The following is a 24,594-nucleotide window of genomic DNA, read 5'->3' as shown; positions in this document are numbered from 1 at the left end:
ATAAATAATTCGATACAAGCTTCTGAAATGACAAACGCAACAACTTCATAAAAGGTCACAGAAAAGGTTTATTGAGGAGAATGTGGTATTTTCCTTGTAGAAAGTTGGACTCCGGCACCTGGTATTATCGTGGTAGTTATTCCAGTGGAATCGTCGATACCGTAGAGATAACACCGATGTGGAGAGAGAGAGAGAGAAAGAGAGAGAGAGAGAGAGAGAGAGAAGAAAAGGAGGTCCGTTCCGTTTGGTGTCTCTCTGCATAAGAATGAGTTGTTCTTCTTCAAACCGAATGCTGGCCGATTTCTTTTGGGGATAGGAAGTATCAATGCGCCGTACCCCTGACTGGTTTAGATGTGGCCGAATAGCACAGGGGAATGGCATTGATTCGAGGAAGAAAAAAGTCCCATTTGTTTCTGCTACACCTCTATTTGCATATTAGCAAATAGCAATAATTTGACCCTATTAAAATTGTCAGCACTACGGTGACGCAACGAATCATAAAATGTCATGCGATGCTGCATCCTTTGCGTATTTTTCCGCATGGAATTTCAAAATGAAGTTCAGAATGAAGGGGCTAGCGTTGAACCCAAATATAATTATTTTGTACCTGCAAGTACATAATTTGTCACCTTTTTTAAGGAAAAAACAAAATCTGTTTTTATCCTCTTCCGACTTAAGGTGAATTTGTAAAAAGGCCTTTCTCATTTCACCAAGAAGAACATATTTATTTTTCCTGAATCCCAGCAAGAAATCCAATAAATTAGCAGATAAGTTCACGCCCATGTAGGCAGCATCATTAATTGACATCCCCTCTCGACGTTTTAAGGAGCAGTTGAATACGGGACAAATTTTTGTCGTCACTCCAGTTCCCTCCTTAATAACGGGTCTATGTGAAACCCAAATATAATCTTCATACTTCCCAGGCGGGACGAAAAACTGCTCCATTATTCCACATTCCTCATAATCCTCAAACACTTGGAGGTACTCATTATACATTCCCTTCCTTTCTAAGGACTCTGCCACTCTGTCCATTACCTTCAAGGAAGTCACTGTTTACCAGTGAGATCCTGTCATGATATCATGGTAAGTCTATGTGATATTTTCCCCCCTCCCATACGATAGAGGTTTTGAACTCTTCTATTTTTTTCTTGTCCACAGCCGACAACTTAGCAGAGTCTCAACCCCACGCTCGACCGCGGACTCAGAAAAGAAAGGCTTCAAACCATCCTCATAAGAAAGTGTCGGATTTAGCACCAAATCAATCAAATAACTGTTGGATTAAGGAAGTGATTTTACTATATAATTAAAGGGAGGCGATTCTACCTCATTCAAATCTTTTTTTAAAAAATGTCGGCTCTCGACAAATAGAATTATGAATTTTCCATGTCACCATGCATTTCCATTAAGACACTCAACTAGCTTGAGATCATTTAACTTGCTCAGAAGGTCCAATCCAATAATCCCCAAAAGGTGGGTTCCATTCAAATTCTTATATCCGGGATATAGCCGGAAACCTTCCTGAGATAAGTTATCGACAACTTTATTGAAGTTATCCACTTCGAATTTTAAATTTAATTTTTGGAAGAATAAAGCCGCAAATTTAAAGGGATTTTGATTCCCTAATTTGATCGGTATGTAACACTCACTCAATCTTAAGGAGTCACTCCCGATAAGCGTGTTCACTGCCATATTAACCTTCTTGTGGTTTATGTGTTTTTCAGAACACAATTTACTGAGAATTTCCTAGGCGAAAAATGAATGTTGTGACCCAGTATCTATTAAACAGAAGAAATATACCGGTCGTCCATGTGCCTTCATAGACATTCTGATGACGGGAAAAATACTATTCCGTGATTAAGAATATATTGTTTGACCCACAAAGGATTTATTTCCTTTGGGACACATGATGGTAAAATGGGTTCTCATCCCACACGGGTAAGGAAAACCCCTACTACCACGACAAGATACCTCTGCGTGCTCACCAAAGTACATAAATTTAGCTGTTTAGCCCTTCAACACTTTGCTTCGAAGGTGTGAAACATACTACAGTTCTTGATTGAATGATCTGTAGCTTGGCACAGTTTACAAGATAAAGTGCTCCACCCCCTTCTCTTGGAGAAGAATTTTGGCTTTCATCTTAGATGAAAATGGCGCCATTTTTGGCGCGCAAATTTCCCGGCGAACATCGAGCAAGGCGGCTAATAGGTATTCCATTACTTCAAATACATGCGACATAATATTATTTAGTGAAGGGTATCTTTCCCCACTTCTATTCATCAACTCTCTTCTAATGGCATTAGGACACTTAGTAAATATTATGAGCTATCACTGCCCCTGAGGTACCACCCTCAGCAAAAAAATCAGTCCCGTAGGACTTGTCGAGCTGTCAAATTTCTCTTAATTTTTTTGAGAAACGACTTCAAAGTTTTAAAATCCGTTATAACAGACGGAGCAGGAATAATTTCCTCGAATATCTGATTTTTAATCAAATCAGGGTTTAAATATTTTTCCCTAAACAATTTTAGGGCTATATCATAATTATCTGCGGTTATATCTAGACTGGAGATTACGTCAAATGCATCACCATCTAGTTTTGATTACGTCAAACGCATCACCCTATATTTTCAATTTCAACACTAATAATTTGTCCATTTTATTTAAACTTTACGTGCAAAATTCGAATTTGTTCAGACATGTTCTGAACGAAAATTTATCATCTGTGGATATGCCGACAAATTTTGCACAATCCAATTCCATCTTGATCAGCATAGCCCTCGAAGCATGCATAACTTATGGCGTATTTAATTTCAATTTTAAAAAAAGCAAATTTTCTTCCATTTCTGAAGAAAATCTCACTGAAACCTTGCAAAGCTGTTGTTTCTCTCCTTCGGTGGTTTTGAGAAGAATTTGATCAATTAATAAATCGAGGTCACTTAACCATCCTCTAATTACCACTTCTCGGGATTTGAAAATCCCTTACCTTCCCTTAAGATTTTTTTTTCAATAAATGTTCAATTCACATTCATTTGAAAAATGACAACAATGTACACACCATTAATACATTAAAACATGGCATCAAAAATACAAATCAAATATTAGCAATTTCAATTTCAAATTAATCAATTAATTTAATTAATCAATATAACATTTAAATTGCAAAAGAATCATTAACGGCTATATACTGTGAGTTTTTTTTTTGACGTCTACAGAATTTGAACCAAAGTTTTTTTTTGTTTTTTTTTTGTTATAAATGTATTCAATCCTTCTGGGATCTTAAATTTGGAAAAAAAAAATGCAATTAAGATACGCTAGCAATCTACGACCAAATATAAGGTCGAATTAAATTATTATCTAACGTTACTTAAAATGTGAGAAGAATTTCAAAATTTTTTACTTATTCATTTTTTAGAAGTGCACTGCAACAAATATCACTGTCTTATAGATTTTGAGACATAAGTTATTTCAATGAAATAATTACATTTGATTTAACGAAACAGAAAAATATTTACCATTAATCTCTTCCAATTAAGAAAAAAAAAATTTCTGCTTGTCTTAAATCAAGAATTTATAAATATATTTATTTATTTTTTTTTTACTAGCGCTTAAAAATGGTTCTTGATATTTGCATTAGTGAGGATAGGATCTCAAAAAATGAGAATCTAATATTTTGCAATAATATTTCTTCTTCATTATGTCTCTTCAGGTTTGGTGACAGAATCCGTCCATACGTTCACTGACGCAGCGGGACGAGTTCTCTTCTCTTCATCTCTTTAGGTCGCGTGGGAGAATCTGTCCGTGCGTTCACTGACGCAGCAGGGCGAATCTCCTCTTCCCTCCTTTTCGGTTCCCTCAAATCCCTCATTTTATAGTGGCAAACTGGCTCCCAGTGACTGTGATATTTGAGGTGTTTATTTTAGGCGCGGAGCTCTGCCACTGGTCGATAATTATTTTGTGGTTATCTTTTTTTTTTTTTTTCAAGCGGAAGCGATGCGTGGAGCTATGTGCAAAAGACGATTTTTCATTTTGTCTCATGGTGGATGCATTAACATCCGGTTTGCTGCTAATTCTCATCATGTTCCCACAGAGCCTTTAGTTATGATTCCTCTGCATGGTGTCCAAGGAAGGTAAAATCCGGGCACTCTATAACGGAGCACCACTGTTTGAGTCTTTTCCTGTTCCATGTTCATCATGAGACTGAAAAATAAACGCACATGTATACAAAATTAGCGCCAAACTGGCGCATTCAAATTGAACCAATCAAAGACCGTCTAGCAAATCATGTTAGGCAGGCAAACAAAATGGCATTGTTATGGAATTTCTCACAATATATATATATATATATATATATATATATATATATATATAAAGTACGATTGTTGAATGTTATTCTTTCGTATTTTTAAGGGGGGGAGGGTGAACAACAACAACAATAATAATAAAAGATTAAGACAGAACGCAATTTAAATTTCCATTCCATTTTTACAACAACCGTAAAACAGAGCATTCTCCGCAAGTTTTACCAAAAGATAAAAATAACACAATTAGTCTTTATTTGCACTTTTAATAACAAAATTTAAAAAATAAAAGTTTTTATTTTAATTGAAATTTTATATTAAATTATAAAAATAAAAGTTTGTTTTCTTTTTATTTTAAAAATTAAGTTTTTTTTATTTGAATTTATACGATAAATATATGTTTATGAAAGTATAAAAATAAAATTATAATAACAAATGAAATTAGTGAAATCAAAATAACAAAATTTTAAACAACGTAAAAAAAACGTATCCGACACATAACAAAAGTGAAGGAACAGATTTGACTTGCCAACGCTTCCGGTAGTGCTCCACGGAAAATTAGGAAGTATTATTTCATCATCAGTATCAGTAATGGAAAATGAAGTTTTAAACTTAAAACGTTTTCTTTTTTAACTTAAACTAAGATAAATATTGAAACAATTAAAAGAATCGTTTTTAGAATCGGAAAAATGGGAACAAAATTTTCTGATTCCAATACAAATTCTGATTTTTTTCCCAATTCCAGATACATCATCCCAACACTAGTTTATACGTGCTTGTCTGTGATCATCTTATCTGACCTCCCTGTTTCTCTTTGCCGCACTTCATGAGTATCTGTTGATCGTTACATATGTTTATATGTGCTGGTATTTTATATGCTTTGTCCGACGTTACTGTTTCGTTTCGCCATGTTTCATGAGTGGTCATCAACGTTTTGTCTGTTTAACTAAGACAAATAGAACTCTTTTCATGCATGAAAGACACAAAGAAACGTCTGTTGAGTTTTCTTCAAGGTTTTATTTGAAGAGATTGAATTTAGGAGAGAGAGAGAGAGAGACTGACATAATATTTACTTCTTGAATTTAAGTTTCTAACTTAACAAATGACGTGCATGAACCGACATTGAAGTAACATTCACCTTGATTGCAAGTTTCCTACATCTTTATCTTTAGTTGACCTTTGACAACTAAATATTTTCGTTTACTACCCAAATAGAAACGTTACTAGCCAAACCCACATGATTTTTAGAATATGACATCTTCGTTCTGTGATGAGTATGTACATCGTAAAATTTTTCTGTATTCTTTAAATAAGTGTAATTCTAAATATACAAAAAAAATTATGTTGATACTTGAAGGTATAAACATTCATTATCTTCAGATATTTTTTTAAACAGCCGACAATAAAAAATAGTATGTTGTTCTATTAAACTTTTATTGTTTAAATATTTTATTTTTTTTACATAGGCATCACCACCTATCAAGGCCAAGAGACCACTCAAGGATAAGCGTTAAGAGTGTGCAGTAGTAAATTGGACAATATATTGATCATTAGTAATAGAAATTCGGTAAATTTGTTAACTTAAGTAGAACGGCTCATCAAGAACTTGTTTATGTTGAACTTGAAGATAATCAGATTGTAGTCAGCTGGAAAGCAGGGAAACGGAAGATAGTTCCACAGGCGTGCAGTTCTAAGAAAGAAGCTTTGTTCATGGAATCTACGTTTAGGTTTCTGTTGTTCTTTCATTCTGCAGCCAGGCGTAACTTGAAGGCATTTACTGAAAATCACTCACAAATGTGACTGTTTCACTCGCAATGTAAAGCCCTGCTACATTATTGGTTGTGGTTTGTTTACACGGCTTTCCATTGAGATACTGATCTAAAAACCTTGGTTTTCTTTCGCTGGAAAAATGTGACATCATCCATCATTCATCACTGTTCAACTCCTGTTTCGTCCATGGCATTTGACCGCTGCAACGCTTATATTCGCAGATTAAACTTATCATAGCATGCACTAAATGTGACCCATGCCAAAATTCACACGAGCTAACTTAATCGCTACAGAGGTAAGGTCCTTAATATGTAAGACGCAGATAGATTAGTTTAGAAGTTAATTTATTAAAGCTGCCCAACACATGCCACCATGTAAATGGACTTTGAACAGAATATGCTGCTGTTGCTAGTGATGATGATTTATGTTAAAAATAAAATATTTATTGCAGACTATTATGTTCATCGTTTTTTGTTGTTTTTCATGACATTTCAGCCAACTATTCCCCTAGCTTTCATCAGGTGGTAACCACAACAAGATTAGGAACTGCGAATCTTCTAACTGCATCCTCAGCAAGTACTGTGTTGCGGACCAGGATATAATAATACCCATAACAGCGGAGTTACTATCTTTCAAAGCATATCTGAGAAAATTGACCAAGTCCTATCTGCTTATCCTTCAGCTAACATTCACGTATGTGGTGACTTCAATGTTCACAACGTCGAATGGTTGACCCACTCTAACAAGACCGATGATGAGGGGAGGTTCTGTCATGATTTCTCCATTGCCTATGACCTCACTCAGATTGTTCAGGAACCCACCCGTGTGCCCGACAATGACGGCCAGTATGCGAGCCTACTAGACCTTTTTCTCACAACTTGCCCTGAACTATGTTCAGTTTCTGTTCTGTCGCCTCTTGGATCTTCCGACGACTCTGTTGTATCAATTAAGATAAAAATGAAATGTAATAAGTCCCCAGACGTACCTCTCCATCGTACAGTATATCGATACACTAAGGCTGATTGGGATAGCTTCCGTACATTTATATCTGATCCACCTCTGCATGCCTTGATAATGTGGTGATGTCTATGTAAAAAAAAAAAAAAAAAAAAAAATACCCTAACTCGTCACAAGAAAATAATGAATTGAATGGAATTGAAGGAAACAAAAACTCAATTGATGGACAAGATAAACGTCGTTTATTTACTGTTGAAAGAATGAACGTTTTAGTTATAACATGTGTTCATGTCCGTGCAGGTGTAACCATCGTTTGGAGAGGGATTGGTATTATAGAAGGAAAAAGGAAATGTGTCTTCATCTCACGTTCAGGTCACTATCGTTTGTTCGCGCGTGGGAAAAGAAGCGAGTGATGTAGTGGAAAATGTGAACGATAGTCCAGCGTGTAGACAAAGACAAAGGATAGAGGGTTGACGTCAGTTAGCAGTCAGCTACGTGAAGGTGTTCTCAGGGACCAGTAGTAGATAGAGAGAGAAAGAGTGAGAATGTGTACGTACGGTCTGTTAGCTTTTTGTCTCACATAGTAGCAAGCGGTGTGAGGTACGAGCGGTCGGTCCGTAGACTGACCAGCTCGAAAGCTGGGCCTAAAAGAAGGAGCCGCTTATTGCTCTTTCTTTTATACTCGTTTCCGGAGTGTCTTTTGCGCATGTGTGGATTTCCTTTGAAAGGAAGTGACATCGTCCCTGTGTGTGTACGTGTGCGCGTGTGTGAATATATACGTGAATGTGAGTGTATGTACGCGAACGTGAATATATGTACGTGTGTGGACGTGTGCGCATATGTATATGACAAGTAATATAGCTTGAAATGTGAACGCGTGTTTTTGTGTGAGACTTGAAAAGGCTCGCGCAACTGCCTTCCATAGTTGTTGTCATCTCAGCACGTTTTGGTCAAGTAAGCCTCTGGCCAGCTTTGGGCACGATTGAAACCGCTATCTTCAGACAATACTCATCTGGAAACGTTGTGAAAAATAACTGAAAAAAAGATGAGGATAATAGTCCGCAATAAATAAATTAATAAATAATACTCATCTCAATAATGAATTCCAATTAAAAATGAAAAAAAAAAGTATTTGCAATTTTCTTCTTCCAAGATGTGTAACCCCCCTCTCTCTTTGCAAAAAAAAAAAAAAAATCACTTTTTATTTTTAAATACAATATGTTCTTCTTTTTTTATTTTTTATTAAAAATGTTTGGGTTTTTTTTCAAATTTTAACAGAACATAAAATTCAAAGCAAAAAAAAAACAACAAAAAAAAAACCGATATAGATCCAGCCATATTGTTTTTGTTCTATAACAGACAAGTCAACAGTTTCCTTTTCTTTTATTTTTAGCAAACGCTTCCAAACCTTCTTGAAGAACTTTTTTGGTTACGCCATTTTCTACCAAAATACAAGTGACACCTAAAAAGCAAAATAAAAACACAGATAAATGCAAAAACGAATAATTAAAATTAAAAAAAAAAAAAAATAAAAACAAACAAACTATGGAATAAATGTTGACAAATGTTAAATGGTGGGTATTGCCAACTGATGATTAAACTTTTGGTACTTGTGCATTATCATTGATTATAAATATAAAAATATAAATAAAAAAATGTATTTTATATAAAAATGTAATTCTCTAATTTTCAAGGTATATCTCATCTTCAGAAAAAGAAAAAAAATAGAAGTATAATCATTTGGAGGTGTTTTTCTATAAAACTGCTGTCATAAGCTTCAACCTATAACATCCTCCTCCTCACACACACACACATATATATATATATATATATATATATATATAGAGAGAGAGAGAGAGAGAGAGAGAGATGACAAAAAGTCTATATTACAAATTCCAATATGTTGTCCATCTTACTGTTTATTTCTTTCAGTATGCTAAATTAAGAATGCGTTAATTTTAAAAGAAAATAAAAAGAATATGGACATGATAACAGAAATCCGAAAAAAAATCGGAAGAGTAGTTGCAACTACTTTTATGATATTTACGCCATCTTCCAATTTTTCAGATTAATGCAATCACACCTATATTTTTTTCATTTTCTTTTAAAGTTTATGGGTTCTTATTCTTTTGATTAGTCACGGTGGAAAACATTAAAAAATTAACATAATTATACGAATGTTTCTGTGTCACAAAACAGGTGCTGTCAAAAATTGAACATTTTAATGTGCTGAAAGAAATAAATGGTAAGATGGACAACATTTTGGAATATAGACCATCACTAGTAAATATATAATATAACACGACTACCCATGACCCGTTGAGTCAGTATGTTATACTAGCTATGGAATTAATGTATGAGCGTGACACTTGTGACGTAAAGAAAATATTTTTTGTGACATAACAGAAACATTTCTATGAAAGTATATTAAAATGAAAAAAGAATATTGGTAGATTTTTATGAGTCGTTCTGTTTATAATTGTTTATTTTTGAAAAAAAAATACTTACAGAATTATAAGTGGTTTGCCATACTTATAGGTAAATGTGCACTGAACAGATATCATAATACTTAAAGTTAAATTTAAATTTTGATATATCTTTTAATTTAAACGCAAAAAAAAATGGGACGCTGAAAACGTACACAGTAAAACAATACATTTTATTATCGTGTTAATTATTTATTTGTAACGCAAATTAGAAAAAAACATATTTTCTGGGTGATTTATTTATGTTGGTAGTGTAGAAGAAAATGTATGAATGTTTTTTAAGAAAGGTGTATTAAAAAATGGAGAATAATTTAAAAAAAAAATGAAGGCAGTCGGTAAATCGCTGTTGTAAAATGCTCTTATGGTTGTCAACTTTTTCCATTATAGGATAGGTGTATATATATATATATATATATATATATATATATATAAGAATAACCATATAGCTACATTCCAAGTTCCAAATATTTATTTTTCTTACCAAACAGTTCTTTCAGCATATAAAAACTAGTACATTTTTTACGCATCTGTTTCATTACACAGAAACAATCATCGATTATTATTATATCAATATCAAATCTTTTTGTGTGTATACTTCTCAGAAAAATAGAAATGTTTTGCTTAGAAACAAATATGCATGACAATATAATGTCGGTAAAAGAAATTCCAGAGAAGACTCATGAGTTCTTATTCTTTTGATGAGTCAGGGTGGAAAAAATTCCAAAATTGACATAATAATTATAGGATTGTTTCTGTGCTACGAAACAGATGCTGTCAAGAATAGAACATTTTCACATGTTGAAAGAAATAAACGGTAAGATGAGCAACATCTTGGAATTTGGAATATAGACTTTTTGTCATTTATTTGTATATGCTCTGTAGTTAGATTTAACATACATCGAGCTTCATAAATAAAAGTGTTGGTATAAATAAAGGGTGAAATTAAATAAGCACACACACACACACACACACATATATATTATCAAGGTAAAAAGTCGTTCGAGGATAAGGGTTAAAGATGTAGGTGGGTTGTCAGCTGAATAATGAAGAATATTAATACACACACCCACAGGCATAGACACACATACATACAAATATGTATGTGTTCATATATATATATATATATATATATATATATATATATATATATATATATATATATATAAACGTTATTTTATATTGATCAAATTGGTTCTCATGGAATACAAATTCCAGAGAAAAAATGATGCTCAACATTAAAAGAGTTTAATTGTTTCAAAATCTGAGCTATAAATTGACATATCAAAGTTTTGCATTTAATTTAGATTCAACTTAAAAAAATTAAATAGCAATTCATTTATTTTATTTTATTTAGAAAAATATTTTCTTATTTTTTACTTATTTTTGTAAGTGAAGTATATATAAAATTATTTTCAGAGTTATTTATTACTATGGTATTTATACAAGTGTATTATAATGTATTAGATGAATATATATATATATATATATATATATATATATATATATATATATATATATATATAATATAAAGCTGAATGTGTGTGTGTGTGTGTGTGTGTGTGTGTGGTCATGAATAGGGTTGACTATTTTAAAAAACTGATTACTTATAATGATAGAAGATGTATCGAGACACAGGAATGGGTATGTTTGATCTGCCAGAACGGTGGTTCATTAAAATTGTGGGGTCTGCATTCGCGTCTGGTCCACAAAGAATGGAAATAAAAAATTTAAAAAAAACGTTTACAAGTGTTTTTGATATAGATGTACATAATAATACTTTGATAAGTATGTTTTAACTTAAATAGGGATGGTATAATAAAATTGTGGGGTCTGCGTTCGCGCCTGGCCTCCATAGAATGGAAATAGGCACAAACTTTAATAAAGACTTTTCATATCTATCTGCGTAAGTATACTTTGATAATAATATTTCAGTTTGAAGAAATATGGTATAATAAAATTATGGGGTGTTCATTCGCGCCTGACCTCCATAGAATGGAAATATGTCACAAAGTTTGACAAGGTTTTTTAATATAGATCCACAGAATATTGTGATAAGTGTTTCAGTGTGAACATGTATGGTATAATAAACTATGGTGTTTATCTACTTTATTTTTACTTCCATCATATTTTGCTTTGGTTTTGATACCCCCAAATTCGAAGCTATCTCTTTACAAACCTTCCTTTTGATAACCTATCATACTTTCATAAATCAGAGTCCATTTTCTGTAGGCTGTTTTTGAACCCCGTCAACGACGGGTACTTTTGCTAGTATATATATATATATATATATATATATATATATATATATATATATATGTATATATATATATATATATATATATATATATATATATATATATATATATATATATATATATCAGGTTGACAAAAAACTTCTTGCGGTTTTTAACTTTTAAATTCAGATGAATATATCTCGGCTCAAACCAAAATTTATTGATCGAAATAAGTACCATCAGCATCAACACACTTTTGCCAACGCAAAACAAGTGTATTTATGCCAGTAACGTAAAAAATCTTGTGTTCTGGTGGCGATGAAGTCGTTGAAGGTTTTTTTGATATGGTTTAGGTTTTTGAAGCATTTCTCTCACAGAAAGTTGTTGAGATGTTGTAAAAGTGATAATTGGTAGGTAAGAGGTCTGGAGAGTATGGCAGATGAGGTAGATTTCGTAGCCCAATTTGTTTGACTTCTGCAGTGTTGGTTTAGCAATGTGCGGTCGGAGATTGTTGTGGAGGAGTATTGGGCCTTTTCGGTTGATTAATTCTGTCAAAGTTTTTGATGAGTTTCATCCATTTGTTGACAGTACTTCGCCGCCGTAATGGTTTCGCCTGCAATCAAGAACTGTAATGGATGAGACCAGTCGCAGACAACCAAACAGTCAGCATGACCTTCTTTTGGTGCGATTCTGGTTTCGGAAAGTGTCGTGGAGCTTCATCGGTATCTAACCACTGAGCTGGGCATCACCGGTTGTCGTAAAGAACCCACTTTCCATTGCAAGTCACAACCCAGTTGAAAAACATGTTTTTGTTCCGTAAAAGAAGGGAAGATGACACTTCATAAGATAGTTTCTTTTGGTTGTCGTTCAGTTCATGAGGCACCCATTTATCAAGGTTTTTGGCTTTCCAATCTCTCTCAAGTGGGTGGAAATTGTTGTACATGTTACATCTAATTCAGAAGCAAGTTCTCAAACAGTTGTGGTCCTGGATATGACCTAAAACTATATCCGATGGTGAGGCCCCACCTTGCGGGCCTTGGGGAGTGTGGAGCCACCCTTTAATTGCCATTGCTCCCAGGTCCACTCTGACCCGGAGTGGTAGTACCTGTTAGGGTCCCAACTATGGGTTAAATAGAATCTGACTTAAAAAAAAAATATACTCCATTAAAAATCGTTCCTCAAAATAACTAGATTCGGCATTAAATAACCTGAAAAAGATTGATATGCCGTAAAACAAAAACAACCAACCAAATAAAACAGTTGTGCGCGGATTGGTTTCGACTAAGGGTCTTAATTTATCGTTGTCAACATCCGATGGCCGACCACTACGCCCATCATCTTCAAGACTCTTATCACCACCACAAAATTTCTTAAACCACCATTGTGCTGTGCGTACCTAGGCCAAATGCTTTGTTGATATTGCTTGCTGTTTCAGCAGCTTTTCAGCCTAGCTTGAATTGAAATAAGAAAATTGTGCGATTTTTTTTTTTTTTTTCGTTTTGTATTCAACATTTTAAAAAGACATAATTATTCAAAATCGATTGTAATTTAAACGATTAGCTAGAGCAAAAAACGTTTTTAAAATGATATAAAAAGTCAAGGTATTATAACAAAACCTTTTTTGAAAATACATCATTTGAAATCAAAATTTAAAATTCCGCTAGAACTTTCTAGTCAACACTAATATATATTGAAAAAGGTTTTTTACAATAATATAGTCTGCATGTATATTGTTAAATTTGGGAAGATATGGGATTGGATATAGTTTCGTGCTAAACACATTCCTTTTAACTGCAGAAATGCTGAATTCTTACCTAATTTGCTTACATCCACAATGTTTCTGTGTTCATCATCAAAAAAAAGCATCTCACTGTATGGCAGTTTACTCTTTTCATGGAATCTGGAAAAAATTTTGTTTTGTTTTTTGAATTATTCATTTTATATTAAAACAATTATTCATTTTATATTAAAACAATTATTCATTTTATATTAAAACAATTATTCATTTTATATTAAAACAATTATTCATTTTATATTAAAGCAATTATTCATTTTATATTAAAACAATTATTCATCTTATATTAAAACAATTATTCATTTTATATTAAAACAATTATTCATTTTATATTAAAACAATTATTCATTTCATATTAAAATAATTATTCATTTTATATTAAAACATTTATTCATTTTATATTAAAGCAATTATTCATTTTATATTAAAACAATTATTCATTTTATATTAAAACAATTATTCATTTTATATTAAAGCAATTATTCATTTTATATTAAAGCAATTATTCATTTTATATTAAAGCAATTATTCATTTTATATTAAAGCAATTATTCATTTTATATTAAAGCAATTATTCATTTTATATTAAAACAATTATTCATTTTATATTAAAACAATTATTCATCTTATATTAAAACAATTATTCATTTTATATTAAAACAATTATTCATTTTATATTAAAACAATTATTCATTTTATATTAAAGCAATTATTCATTTTATATTAAAGCAATTATTCATCTTATATTAAAACAATTATTCATTTTATATTAAAACAATTATTCATTTTATATTAAAACAATTATTCATTTTATATTAAAATAATTATTCATTTTATATTAAAACAATTATTCATTTTATATTAAAGCAATTATTCATTTTATATTAAAACAATTATTCATCTTATATTAAAACAATTATTCATTTTATATTAAAACAATTATTCATTTTATATTAAAACAATTATTCATTTTATATTAAAACAATTATTCATTTTATATTAAAACAATTATTCATTTTATATTAAAACAACTATTCATTTTATATTAAAACAATTATTCATTTTATAGATTGGAGCTCAGACGAGCACTTGCCATGAAAACAACACTAAAGCAGAGACAGGCTCACAACATCATTTCTGTGGGAAATAAATTTTCTAAACAGAAAAAGTTGGTTTTTAATATCAATGTCAGAGCGTGAAAAAAAGTCAACTTTATAGGTACAATAGATTCATAAAAAATAAAATTCTTAATCAATCTGGAAATATCTTTAGTAAGAGAGTCCCTAGTGTGAATGCGGTATTGTGGTAACAGATGATTTTGGTCAAGATTTGAATAGACATTTGTTCTTATTTGTGACTAAGCATGACTCATTTTCCTCCCACACTTTTGATGGCCTTTTACCTAATATATTTAAAATAGTAATTTTTTTTTATATTTTCTGCAAATAAATATTCCAAAATGTAGTACCTGTTCCATCCAAAAGTGGTGGAATAATATCTGCATTCGCACCAATCACAGAATGAGAACATGTCACAAACCTATAAAGTTTTGGATATAGACCCCCCCCCATACATTAACTTAGACAGATGTTTCAGTTTAAACAAAAGTGGTGCAATAATAATATGTGGTCTGCAATCACACCAAATGTCCATAGAATATATGGGGCAATATGTAACAAATTAAAAATAAAACTGTGGAATTTCCATGGGTCGCACTAATTAATAATATTTCTTTCGGATCACAAGTACACAAACAAAGGAAGTCAGATGCTTACCTGGAAAAATGGTTTGTTTTTTTACCCGGATAAATCTCGGAAAATTCAAAATATTTTTTCCAATCAAACAACTTCATTAATTCTTTACCATCTTCGATAGAACCGGTTCTAAAAGAAAAAAAAACAATGAAGAAATTTGGTAAAATAGCATAACGACCAAAATTTGAAATTTTCAGCTAAGAATTTGTTCTGCAGTCAGTGTTGAATTGCAAAAGCCTACCACATTTTCTTTTGTTAGGTGAAAATACAAAACAGTTAACATAGACTCTCTTCTCCATTTTAAGAATAACTTGTAGCAGTCAAAACTTGCTACAATCGCAGGCAGGAGCTAATTCTCTCAGCTCAAGATTTGAAATCCATTTTCTCCCTGGCTTGTCCACTCACAAGCCTACGGTTCCAGGTGAGAATTGTCTGAAGGTTGTGGTTTCAATCCTACCCAAAGCCGGCCAAAGACTTACTTGGCCAAAATTTTGGTGAGCCGACAACAACTATGGATGGCAATAATTGCTGAGAATGCAGTTAGGAGATTCGTAGTTCCTATCCTGTCGCGGTTACCACCTGATGAAAGTCATAAGTGTGTTTTTATGTTTGAGAAAATATATGCATATTTAAGATGTGTTTTTACTCTAATCAGTAAAAGGTAACCATTTTATAATTGTGACTAAATGCAGACAGTACTGCTGTAAAAACTGTGATCACTCTAGAAAAGTTCCTGGTTACTCTCCAAGGAAATAATATAAGAATTCATGAAATTGGATGAAAGTGATTGATAATAATGTGCAAAACCTACATCAGATATTAGCTGATGTAGGTTTCAATATGGTCAGACTACTGTTGGTAGTCTGACCATATTGAATTTATATGTGGCTTCTGCGTTTGCTAAGCTATCAGGTTTTTTTCTGCACAGGAATAATCATTTCTATTTTATTAAGTAACTAGCGGGGATACCTGGCGTTGCCCAGTTGTTTGGAGGTGTGTGTAAGGGGGGGGGGTTAAAGTAAAAAATACACAGAATAATAACACTGGTTCACTATTTTAAAAAGAAAAACCAAAACAAAAAAAAAAAGAAAACAGCGAACAAACGTATAGCTTATTTAAAAAGTAAATCGGAAAAACAAAAAGCAAAAATCAGGGGAAAAATGAACGTGTTTTGAAAAACAAAAAAAAGACACAGCGGAAAGTGGAAAAGAAAAAAATGGCATAAATAACCCTTTGATTCGGTTAAGTCCATTGGTGCTTTTCTCCCAGTAGAAAATGAACGATAAAATTCCATTCTAGTTTTTTTAGTCATCTAGATAGAATGAAAAGAAATGTTACAATGCCATTCCAGTTTTTTAAAGCAACTACGAAGTAAAGAAAACCCAAACCGGTGTTTTTTCGTACTGTCCCTTGTGAACAATTAAGTGGTAGTGAGGGTAGGAGGAATTTATTAGAGAGAAAAGATTTTACAGCTTCCATTGATTCTAACTGATTTTGGCAGTGAACTCTCACCAGAAAAAATATATGAATCTACGATGATCGAGGAAGTGTAGAGGTAATAGGCCTATAACACACCTCATATAATGTGCTGCAGTTTGTGCGTATTACATTTGCATGAAATGTCTTGGATTTTTAATCCTATTAAGGTCAAAGTCACAGTGGAAAAAATGAGTTCATTTTATATATATAGGGAGGGATAAAAAAAGATAAAGATAATTGGAATGTTTTCTTTTTTACAAATACCCAAAGGAAATAGTTTCAAGAAAGCCCCTCCATAACAGCAGTATAACACATATGCAAATGACCGAGTCAATATGCGAAGTGACATCACAGCAGAGGAAGAAAAGGGAAAGAAAAAAGAGAATAAAAATGAGACATGTGAACAGAAAGTGACAGGAATACACGTGGGCGGCGACTGCAAAAAGCAAGTGCTGGTATGAGATGAATGTGTGGCTAGGTGTTGACATGAAAAACTTTAAAGCACATGTTCAAGATGGTGGAGTAAGAGACTTTTTAAACAATATGTTGGTGCAAGAGGACTTGTAAAAAAAAAAAAAAGATGCAATGCGTTGTTGGAAAGTACTGGTAATAAATGCCTTTTGTTAAAACTGAAAAAAAAAAAAAAAAACTGAGTCAAATTTCTTCCCTTTGCATGAAAATAACAACAAACCAAAGACAAACTCGCAACATCTCTCCTGCAAGATAGAGGTTGCAGGGAAGAGAAAAGGACATCTTCTACGATGCTACGAAGTCTATTTTGAACTCTATCAAGGCAGGATAAGTCCTTTCTAGCAGCTCCTGTCCAGATATGGCAACAGTACTCCATCCTTGGATGAGATTAACTCAATTCAGATTTTGTAGCGCAGTGGGTAGCGGTCCCACCTGATAACCTGCTGACTGCACATTCGTGCCCAACTAAAGGAATACTTTGTTTTCGAATTATGTTTTTGTTTTAATAACAAAATCTAATGAAAAACATTCATTTGTTTTTTGTTTTTATAATTACGTTTTTTTTTTTTTTAATGGAGATATGTGAAAAAAATGAAACCAAGTATTGCAGTTAATACAAAAAAACATAATAAATAATAAATACATGACAGAAGTTTCGTTTCATTTCCTTAGGATAGGATTCCATGTTTTCGTTCGTAAATAAATTTCTGCTTCTTAATAAAACTTCGAGACGAACAGAGAGAGCGATTAAATCATCATATCGGCAGAGAGAGAGAGAGTAAAAGAATGCAATGGATTGACCTACTTTCATTAATGCATCATTGCTTGGTTTAAAAAGAATAAAAACAATACATTATTTCAATTTAGATTTCGTAGCAAAATGGGTAGCGGTCCCGCCTTATAATCTATTGGTTGCACATTTGTGCCCAACTAAAGGAATACTTTTTTTTAAATAAATGTTATCAAATTCATACAGTTTTTTTTCTTTTTCTTTATTTCTTTTAAATATAAAAATCTTTTAATTAATGTTATCAAATTCATACAGTTATATTTTTTATTTATTTCTTTTAAATATTAAAATTTTTTAATTAATGTTATCAAATTCATAGTTATATTTTTTCTTTATTTCTTTTAAATATCAACATTTTTTAATTAATGTTATCAAATTTATACAATTATTTTTTTCTTTTTCTTTATTTCTTTTAAATATTAAAATTTTTTAATTAATGTTATCAAATTCATACACTTATATTTTTTTCTTTTCCTTTATTTCTTTTAAATATCAAAATGTTTTAATTAATGTTATCAAATTCATAGTTATATTTTTTTTCTTTATTTCTTTTAAATATCAAATTTTTTTAATTAATTTTATCAAATTTATACAGTTATATTTTTTCTTTTTCTTTATTTCTTTTAAATATCAAAATTTTTTAATTAGTTTTATCAAATTCATACAATTATATTTTTTCTTTTACTTTATTTCTTTTAAATATTCAAAATTTTTTAATTAATGTTATCAAATTCCTAGTTATATTTTTCTTTTTCTTTATTTCTTTTAAATATTAAAATTTTGTTAATTAATGTTATCAAATTCATAGTTATATTTTTTCTTTTTCTTTATTTCTTTTAAATATTAACATTTTTTAATTAATGTTATCAAATTCATAGTTTTTTTCTTTTTCTTTATGTCTTTTAAATATTAAAATTTTTTAATTAATGTTATCAAATTCAGTTTTTTTTCTTTTTCTTTATTTCTTTTAAATATCAAAATGTTTTAATTAATGTTATCAAATTAATACAGTTTTTTTTCTTATTCTTTATTTCTTTTAAATATTAAAATTTTTTAATTAATGTTATCAAATTCATACAGTTTTTTTTCTTTTTCTTTATTTCTTTTAAATATCAATTTTTTTTAATTAATGTTATCAAATTCATAGTTATATTTTTTCTTTTTCTTTATTTCTTTAAAAATATCAAAATTTTTTAATTAGTTTTATCAAATTCATACAGTTATATTTTTTCTTTTTCTTTATTTCTTTTAAATATTAAAATTTTTTAATTAATGTTATCAAATTAATACAGTTTTTTTCTTTTTCTTTATTTCTTTTAAATATCAAAATTTTTTAATTAATGTTATCAAATTCATAGTTATATTTTTCTTTTTCTTTATTTCTTTTAAATATTAAAATTTTTTAATTAATGTTATCAAATTCCTAGTTATATTTTTTTTCTTTATTTCTTTTAAATATCAAAATGTTTTAATGAATGTTATCAAATTCATAGTTTTTTCTTTTTCTTTATTTCTTTTAAATATTAACATTTTTTAATTAGTTTTATCAAATTCATACTATTATATTTTTTCTTTTACTTTATTTCTTTTAAATATCAAAATCTTTTAATTAATGTTATCAAATTCATAGTTATATTTTTCTTTTTCTTTATTTCTTTTAAATATCAAAATTTTTTAATTAATGTTATCAAATTCATAGTTATATTTTTTCTTTTTCTTTATTTCTTTTAAATATCAAAATTTTTTAATTAGTTTTATCAAATTCATACAGTTATATATTTTTTTATTTTTGTTTATTTCTTTTAAATATCAAAATTAAATGAAAAACCTTCATTTGTTTTTGTTCCTAATTTTTATATTTAGGTTGTATTTTTTTACGGTTATATGTGGAATAATTAAGACCAAGTATTTCAGTTAATACAAAATAAAAGATAAATACACAGCAGAAGTTTTGTTTCATTTACATAGGATAGGGTTCCATGTTTTTGTTCATACATAAATTTCTGCTTTTTAATAAAACCTTGACATGAACTACTTTTCGTTGCGGAGCCAGGCTGCCTATTGCTTCTTATCTTTTTTTTTTTTCCTCGCTGCTATTTTTAATTTTTTTTTTTTAACGGCTGGTGGTTGCTCAATACTCCTGCACACCACCTCCCTCCACCCATTCTTGACATTCCGATAGCCGTTCTTACCATTCATAACGTGAGGAGGTTGGTGATTGAGGATCAGCAACAGCAACAATAACAATGGTACTATAATTTTTATCGAGGCGGGGGTCACACTTCTACTGGGTAACGCCGGTTACCAGGTACTGCTAGTTTAAACAATAAAATGCAACTTTTTAGATGATTTTAGAATTGGAATCAGTATCGGTAATTGTATCGAAATCAGGAATTTACAAAGGAATCAGTAATTGTATTAGAATCGGGATAAATATTGGAATCATCTCATCACTAGCTAGTAGTGACGAGATGGTTCCAATATTTTTCTCCAATTCCGATACAATTCTTGATTCCGTATTAAATTCCTGATTCCAATTTTTTATAAATCTCCAAATATTTAACTATGAAATGGTTATTTTCTCCCAATTATCGCAAAACTATGTCTTACATGTGAATAGATTTTCTCAAATGTAAAAACAAATTTATGAGGGGGTGATCTATAGATTTTAGTTTTACTAGAAGTTTAAAATCAATAAATATTGATTATTTTATTATTTCTACCAGCAGTGGAAGATTTTTTTAAAAAACAAAATCAAATAAAAAAAATATAATTAAAGGAATCGTTTCCGGCATTGGAAAATAGGAACAAATTTTTCCGATTACGATACTGATTAATCGTCCTAAAACTACGAGCTAGTATGCTTCTGATAGTTTTAATTTTTTTGTTTGTTTTTCATTTTCTTTTTCATCTTTTGTGCTTGTCAATATAACGCCAAAATATCCCAACCACAAAACAATTTATTGGTTTATCATGAAAACTGACCAAGTGAGTGTTTGGAAAATGATTTGTAAGCCAAAAATGTTCAACTTTGAAGTTTGAAACTTTCCCATACTCAAATGTTGTCCATCTTTTAGAATGACGTAGAGTTTTTTTTTTTTTTCTTTTTTTTTTTTTATACATGGTGGTCACCACTTATCAAGGCCAGGAAGCCACTCAGAGATAAGGGTTATTGCAAGTACAATACGTTAGTGTGGAGATTTGATGAAGTGTTTACTTAAGGGGGCGGTTCATTAGGAATTTGTTAATGTTGGACTTGAAGACATCCAAGTTGTAGGTAGTCAGGTGGGAAGCAGGCAGATGGAACAGAGTTCCACAGGCGTGCAGTTCTAAGAAAGAAGCTTTGTTCATGGAATCCACGTTTTGATTTAGGCACAGATAAAGAGTGGGGTAAATTTTTCACAGTGGATTCAGCTAGACGGGTGTTTTTTGTGAAAAAAGAGTAGACCAAACCTGACATAAAACCATGAAAAAAACAAAAATTTTTTGTGTGTCAGTTGACGCATTAACCCATTTAAATCTTAAATCCCATAATTCCTGGAACACCTGGAATATTTCCATCATATTATTACGTAAATTTTCTATATTAGGGAAGATTTGAGATAAAAGGTTTCCAATTGATTGAAAGAGTGAAAAATAAGCGATTCTCTATCTCTACAAATCTACAATCGGACCAGGTATGGAGTAGGAGTGCCAGTAGGAGATTCTAATACAATTATTGATTCCTTTGTACATTAAAAAATTAAAATATCGAAAAAAAAGGTTATCTTGTACGTATCCGTTTATCCGTTATGGAATGAACTTCTCCGAAAAAAAATTTCACTTAATTTCATCAAGTAGTTTTTTTTACAGCGAAAAAACAATTTGTTATGATATCAAGCAAAAGGTTTGATTTTTAGGAAGAAAAGCTAGATGGGGAGGGAGTGTCGGTGCTTTAAACTGAGTTATCTCCCTGTGGCGTGTTCAAAAAATTCAAAAATGGCTACCTTCAACACGCTGTCATAAAAACGTGTTTTTCCGCTGTAAAAAAAAAAAACTACTCGATCAAATTAAATGAAATTTTTTTTCAGAGATTTTCAGTCCAAAACGGATACATACAATATAACCTTTTTTTGATATTTTCATTTTTTAATGTCTTAATTAAACTGTACAAGTACCAGATTGTCATATTTAGGCTGGTGAATCTCTGACCCATTTGAGAGTTCTTGATGAGGTGTGGAAATGTACCTGTAATTTGATTGGCCTATCCCTTGCTTCTTCTCTGTAACACCTCTCTTACAGAACTGAATGGTATTGCTAGTCTCAGTCTTTATTTATAAATACTATTATGGCATGTGTTCTACAGAATTGTCTGATGTATTCCCTGCTTCCTTTGTTCCAGCTCGTTTTTCTGGGTGGTCTACTGGTCTCCATCAAATTGCTGTTTTGATACATCATTTTAATACAGCTTCCTATTCCAATAGGCTTTTAGTAATGTCTTTGTTATGATACAGTAAAGCGAACAAAGTATTATGGTCTCCATTCAATACACAATTAGAGATTTAGAGGGATTAGTCACCACAATACCACATTTACTCTTGAAGTTTTCTTTGATATTGCTCATTGCAATACAGCTTTTCATAAACTGCAAGCTTGTGGAACTCTCTTCCTGCTGATTGTTTTCCTCCTATCAATAGCCTCAGTCTTTTCAAGACTAAAGTGAATATGCATCTGATAATCATCTTTAATTCTTGTATCAAGTGGCTTCATGCCTTGTCTGGAACGATTTCCATAAAAAAAACAAGTGAAGCATGCATGGTTCCCCATCAGTGCACAGTGAACGAGGCATAAAAAAATGACTAAGTTCAGCATTTTCTCTCCCCATTTAGCCCCAAAAGTCCCCAGGGAACGTCAAATTCTGGTGAAAATGAACAAACTGCAGTTTTAGGCCTTAACATATGTAAATTTGAGTTCTGCACCATGCAAAAAAAAAAAAAAAAATGACTAAGTCCATCATTTGCCCCCCCCCCATTTAGCTCCAAAAGTCCCCAAGGCCTCAACATATTTAAATTTGAGTTCAGCACCATGCAAAACTGCTAAATAGAGACACACAGAAAATTTTGGACAAATATGGTAAAATAGTCCCAAGAATGGAGTGTTTTTATTAGCCCTAAAAATGTCCCTGGGGCACACCCAAGAGTTATCACAAAGTATAGACAAACAAAATTATATAGAAATCAGTTACAACTTTTCAGAAAGTTTTATAAAAATCCAAGGTATCAAATTTTTTTAATAAGCACAAAAGTGTCAATTTTATCCATTTTAACCTGAAAGGCACCCCTAGGAAGGGCAACTGGAGTTTTCCTGGAAAATCAGTCTGTTACTTTTTTTACTTATATCATGTTTAATGTTTGTGCAAAATTTCCAAAAAATTCCAAGGCATAGTTATTGAGAAAAGTGCAGACAGACAAACGGACAAAGGTGAATTTACAGGTTCATTCTCTTTTTGTAGAGGGATTAATAAAAAAAAAAAATAGTCCCAATTTACTGGTTAAAAAATGTTGGATCGTATTTTCTCAAACTTATAAAAAGAAGAAACTTCTTTCTCTTACGATTTTTATAAAAAGAAGAAATTCCATTTTCGTTGCTTTGTTGCAGAAAGACTTACCTTGAAGCAATACCAAGTTTGTATCCTTCGTTGTGAAGTTGTTGTAGCACCGCAGGAACTTCAGGATAATATTTCACTTGATCCCCAGTAGAATCAAAGACTTTTCCATTGCTTCAAGACAAAAAATAAAAAAATAAACTAGAATTTTCAGCTTGTTAAAAATTAACTAAAAAGTAGAACAGATGGAGAGGTAACTTTTCTTCTTTTATTATATAAAAGAGAGATGTCTGTGAGTGTGTATGTCTGTATGTATGTATGTATGTATTAAGGTTTATGCCGCATGCGTTTTCTCTGCTCTTCTCTATGCCTGTGAAACTTGGACAACATACAGGAAGCATCTGAGACGTCTCGAGCGGTTTCACCAGATGTCCCTACGGCGAATTTTAGGTGTGGGTAGGTAAATGTATGTTAGTGATATGGAGGTGCTTGAACGGACCCAATGTCTAAGCATTGAAGCTCACATTATCAAACATAGACGGAGATGGAGTGGACATATGGTGAGGATGTTAAACATTCGATTTCCCAAACAACTCCTTTATGGCGCACTCGCCGAGGGAAGATGTCTGGCTCAAAAGCCTAAAATGAGATTCAAAGATTGTTTGAGGTCCACCTTAAAAAAATGTGAGAAAGAACCTGGGAGAGTCTTGCTTTGGATCGCAGAGAGTGGAGAAGGAACTTGCGGGGAGGTGTGGGCAAGTTTGAGGCAGATCGAGCCCAGTATGAGCGGCTGAAGCGTGATATCCGGAAAGGGAGGGTGAAAGGAGCCGTGAATGGCGGGGGCGCCAAATTGGTCTGGAGTGTGAGGTGTGCAGAAGATTATGTCTGAGCAGAGCTTGGCTGATGAGCCACCATACTACTCAACGGCGCAGTAGGCCACAAAGCAGTCTTGTATTGCCAGAGCTAACCTGGGTCAACT

At 31.6% G+C, this 24,594-nt stretch overlaps 1 protein-coding gene across 1 annotated transcript in view; it reads right to left on the bottom strand.

The window, feature by feature from the left end:
• Positions 1–7,241: 7,241 nt before the first annotated feature.
• The window catches only part of LOC145297775 (magnesium-dependent phosphatase 1-like), a 55,999-nt gene continuing 38,646 nt past the window's right edge, over positions 7,242–24,594 (bottom strand). Inside the window, exons 3-6 of the mRNA XM_080144026.1 lie at positions 23,679–23,789; positions 15,313–15,420; positions 13,557–13,642; positions 7,242–8,484 (exon numbers count right to left, since the gene is read on the bottom strand). Coding sequence (XP_080000152.1) covers positions 8,387–8,484; positions 13,557–13,642; positions 15,313–15,420; positions 23,679–23,789 — 403 coding nt within the window. The 3' untranslated portion in view covers positions 7,242–8,386. The remainder of the gene's footprint in view (positions 8,485–13,556; positions 13,643–15,312; positions 15,421–23,678; positions 23,790–24,594) is intronic.

The sequence above is a fragment of the Euprymna scolopes genome, chromosome 18 (assembly GCF_053919585.1).
Source record: "Euprymna scolopes isolate OS-2025 chromosome 18, ASM5391958v1, whole genome shotgun sequence".
In the NCBI taxonomy this organism is placed as follows: domain Eukaryota; kingdom Metazoa; phylum Mollusca; class Cephalopoda; order Sepiida; family Sepiolidae; genus Euprymna; species Euprymna scolopes.
The sequence above is the reverse complement of the archived record's forward strand: the minus strand, read 5'-3'. Positions and strand labels throughout refer to the sequence as shown.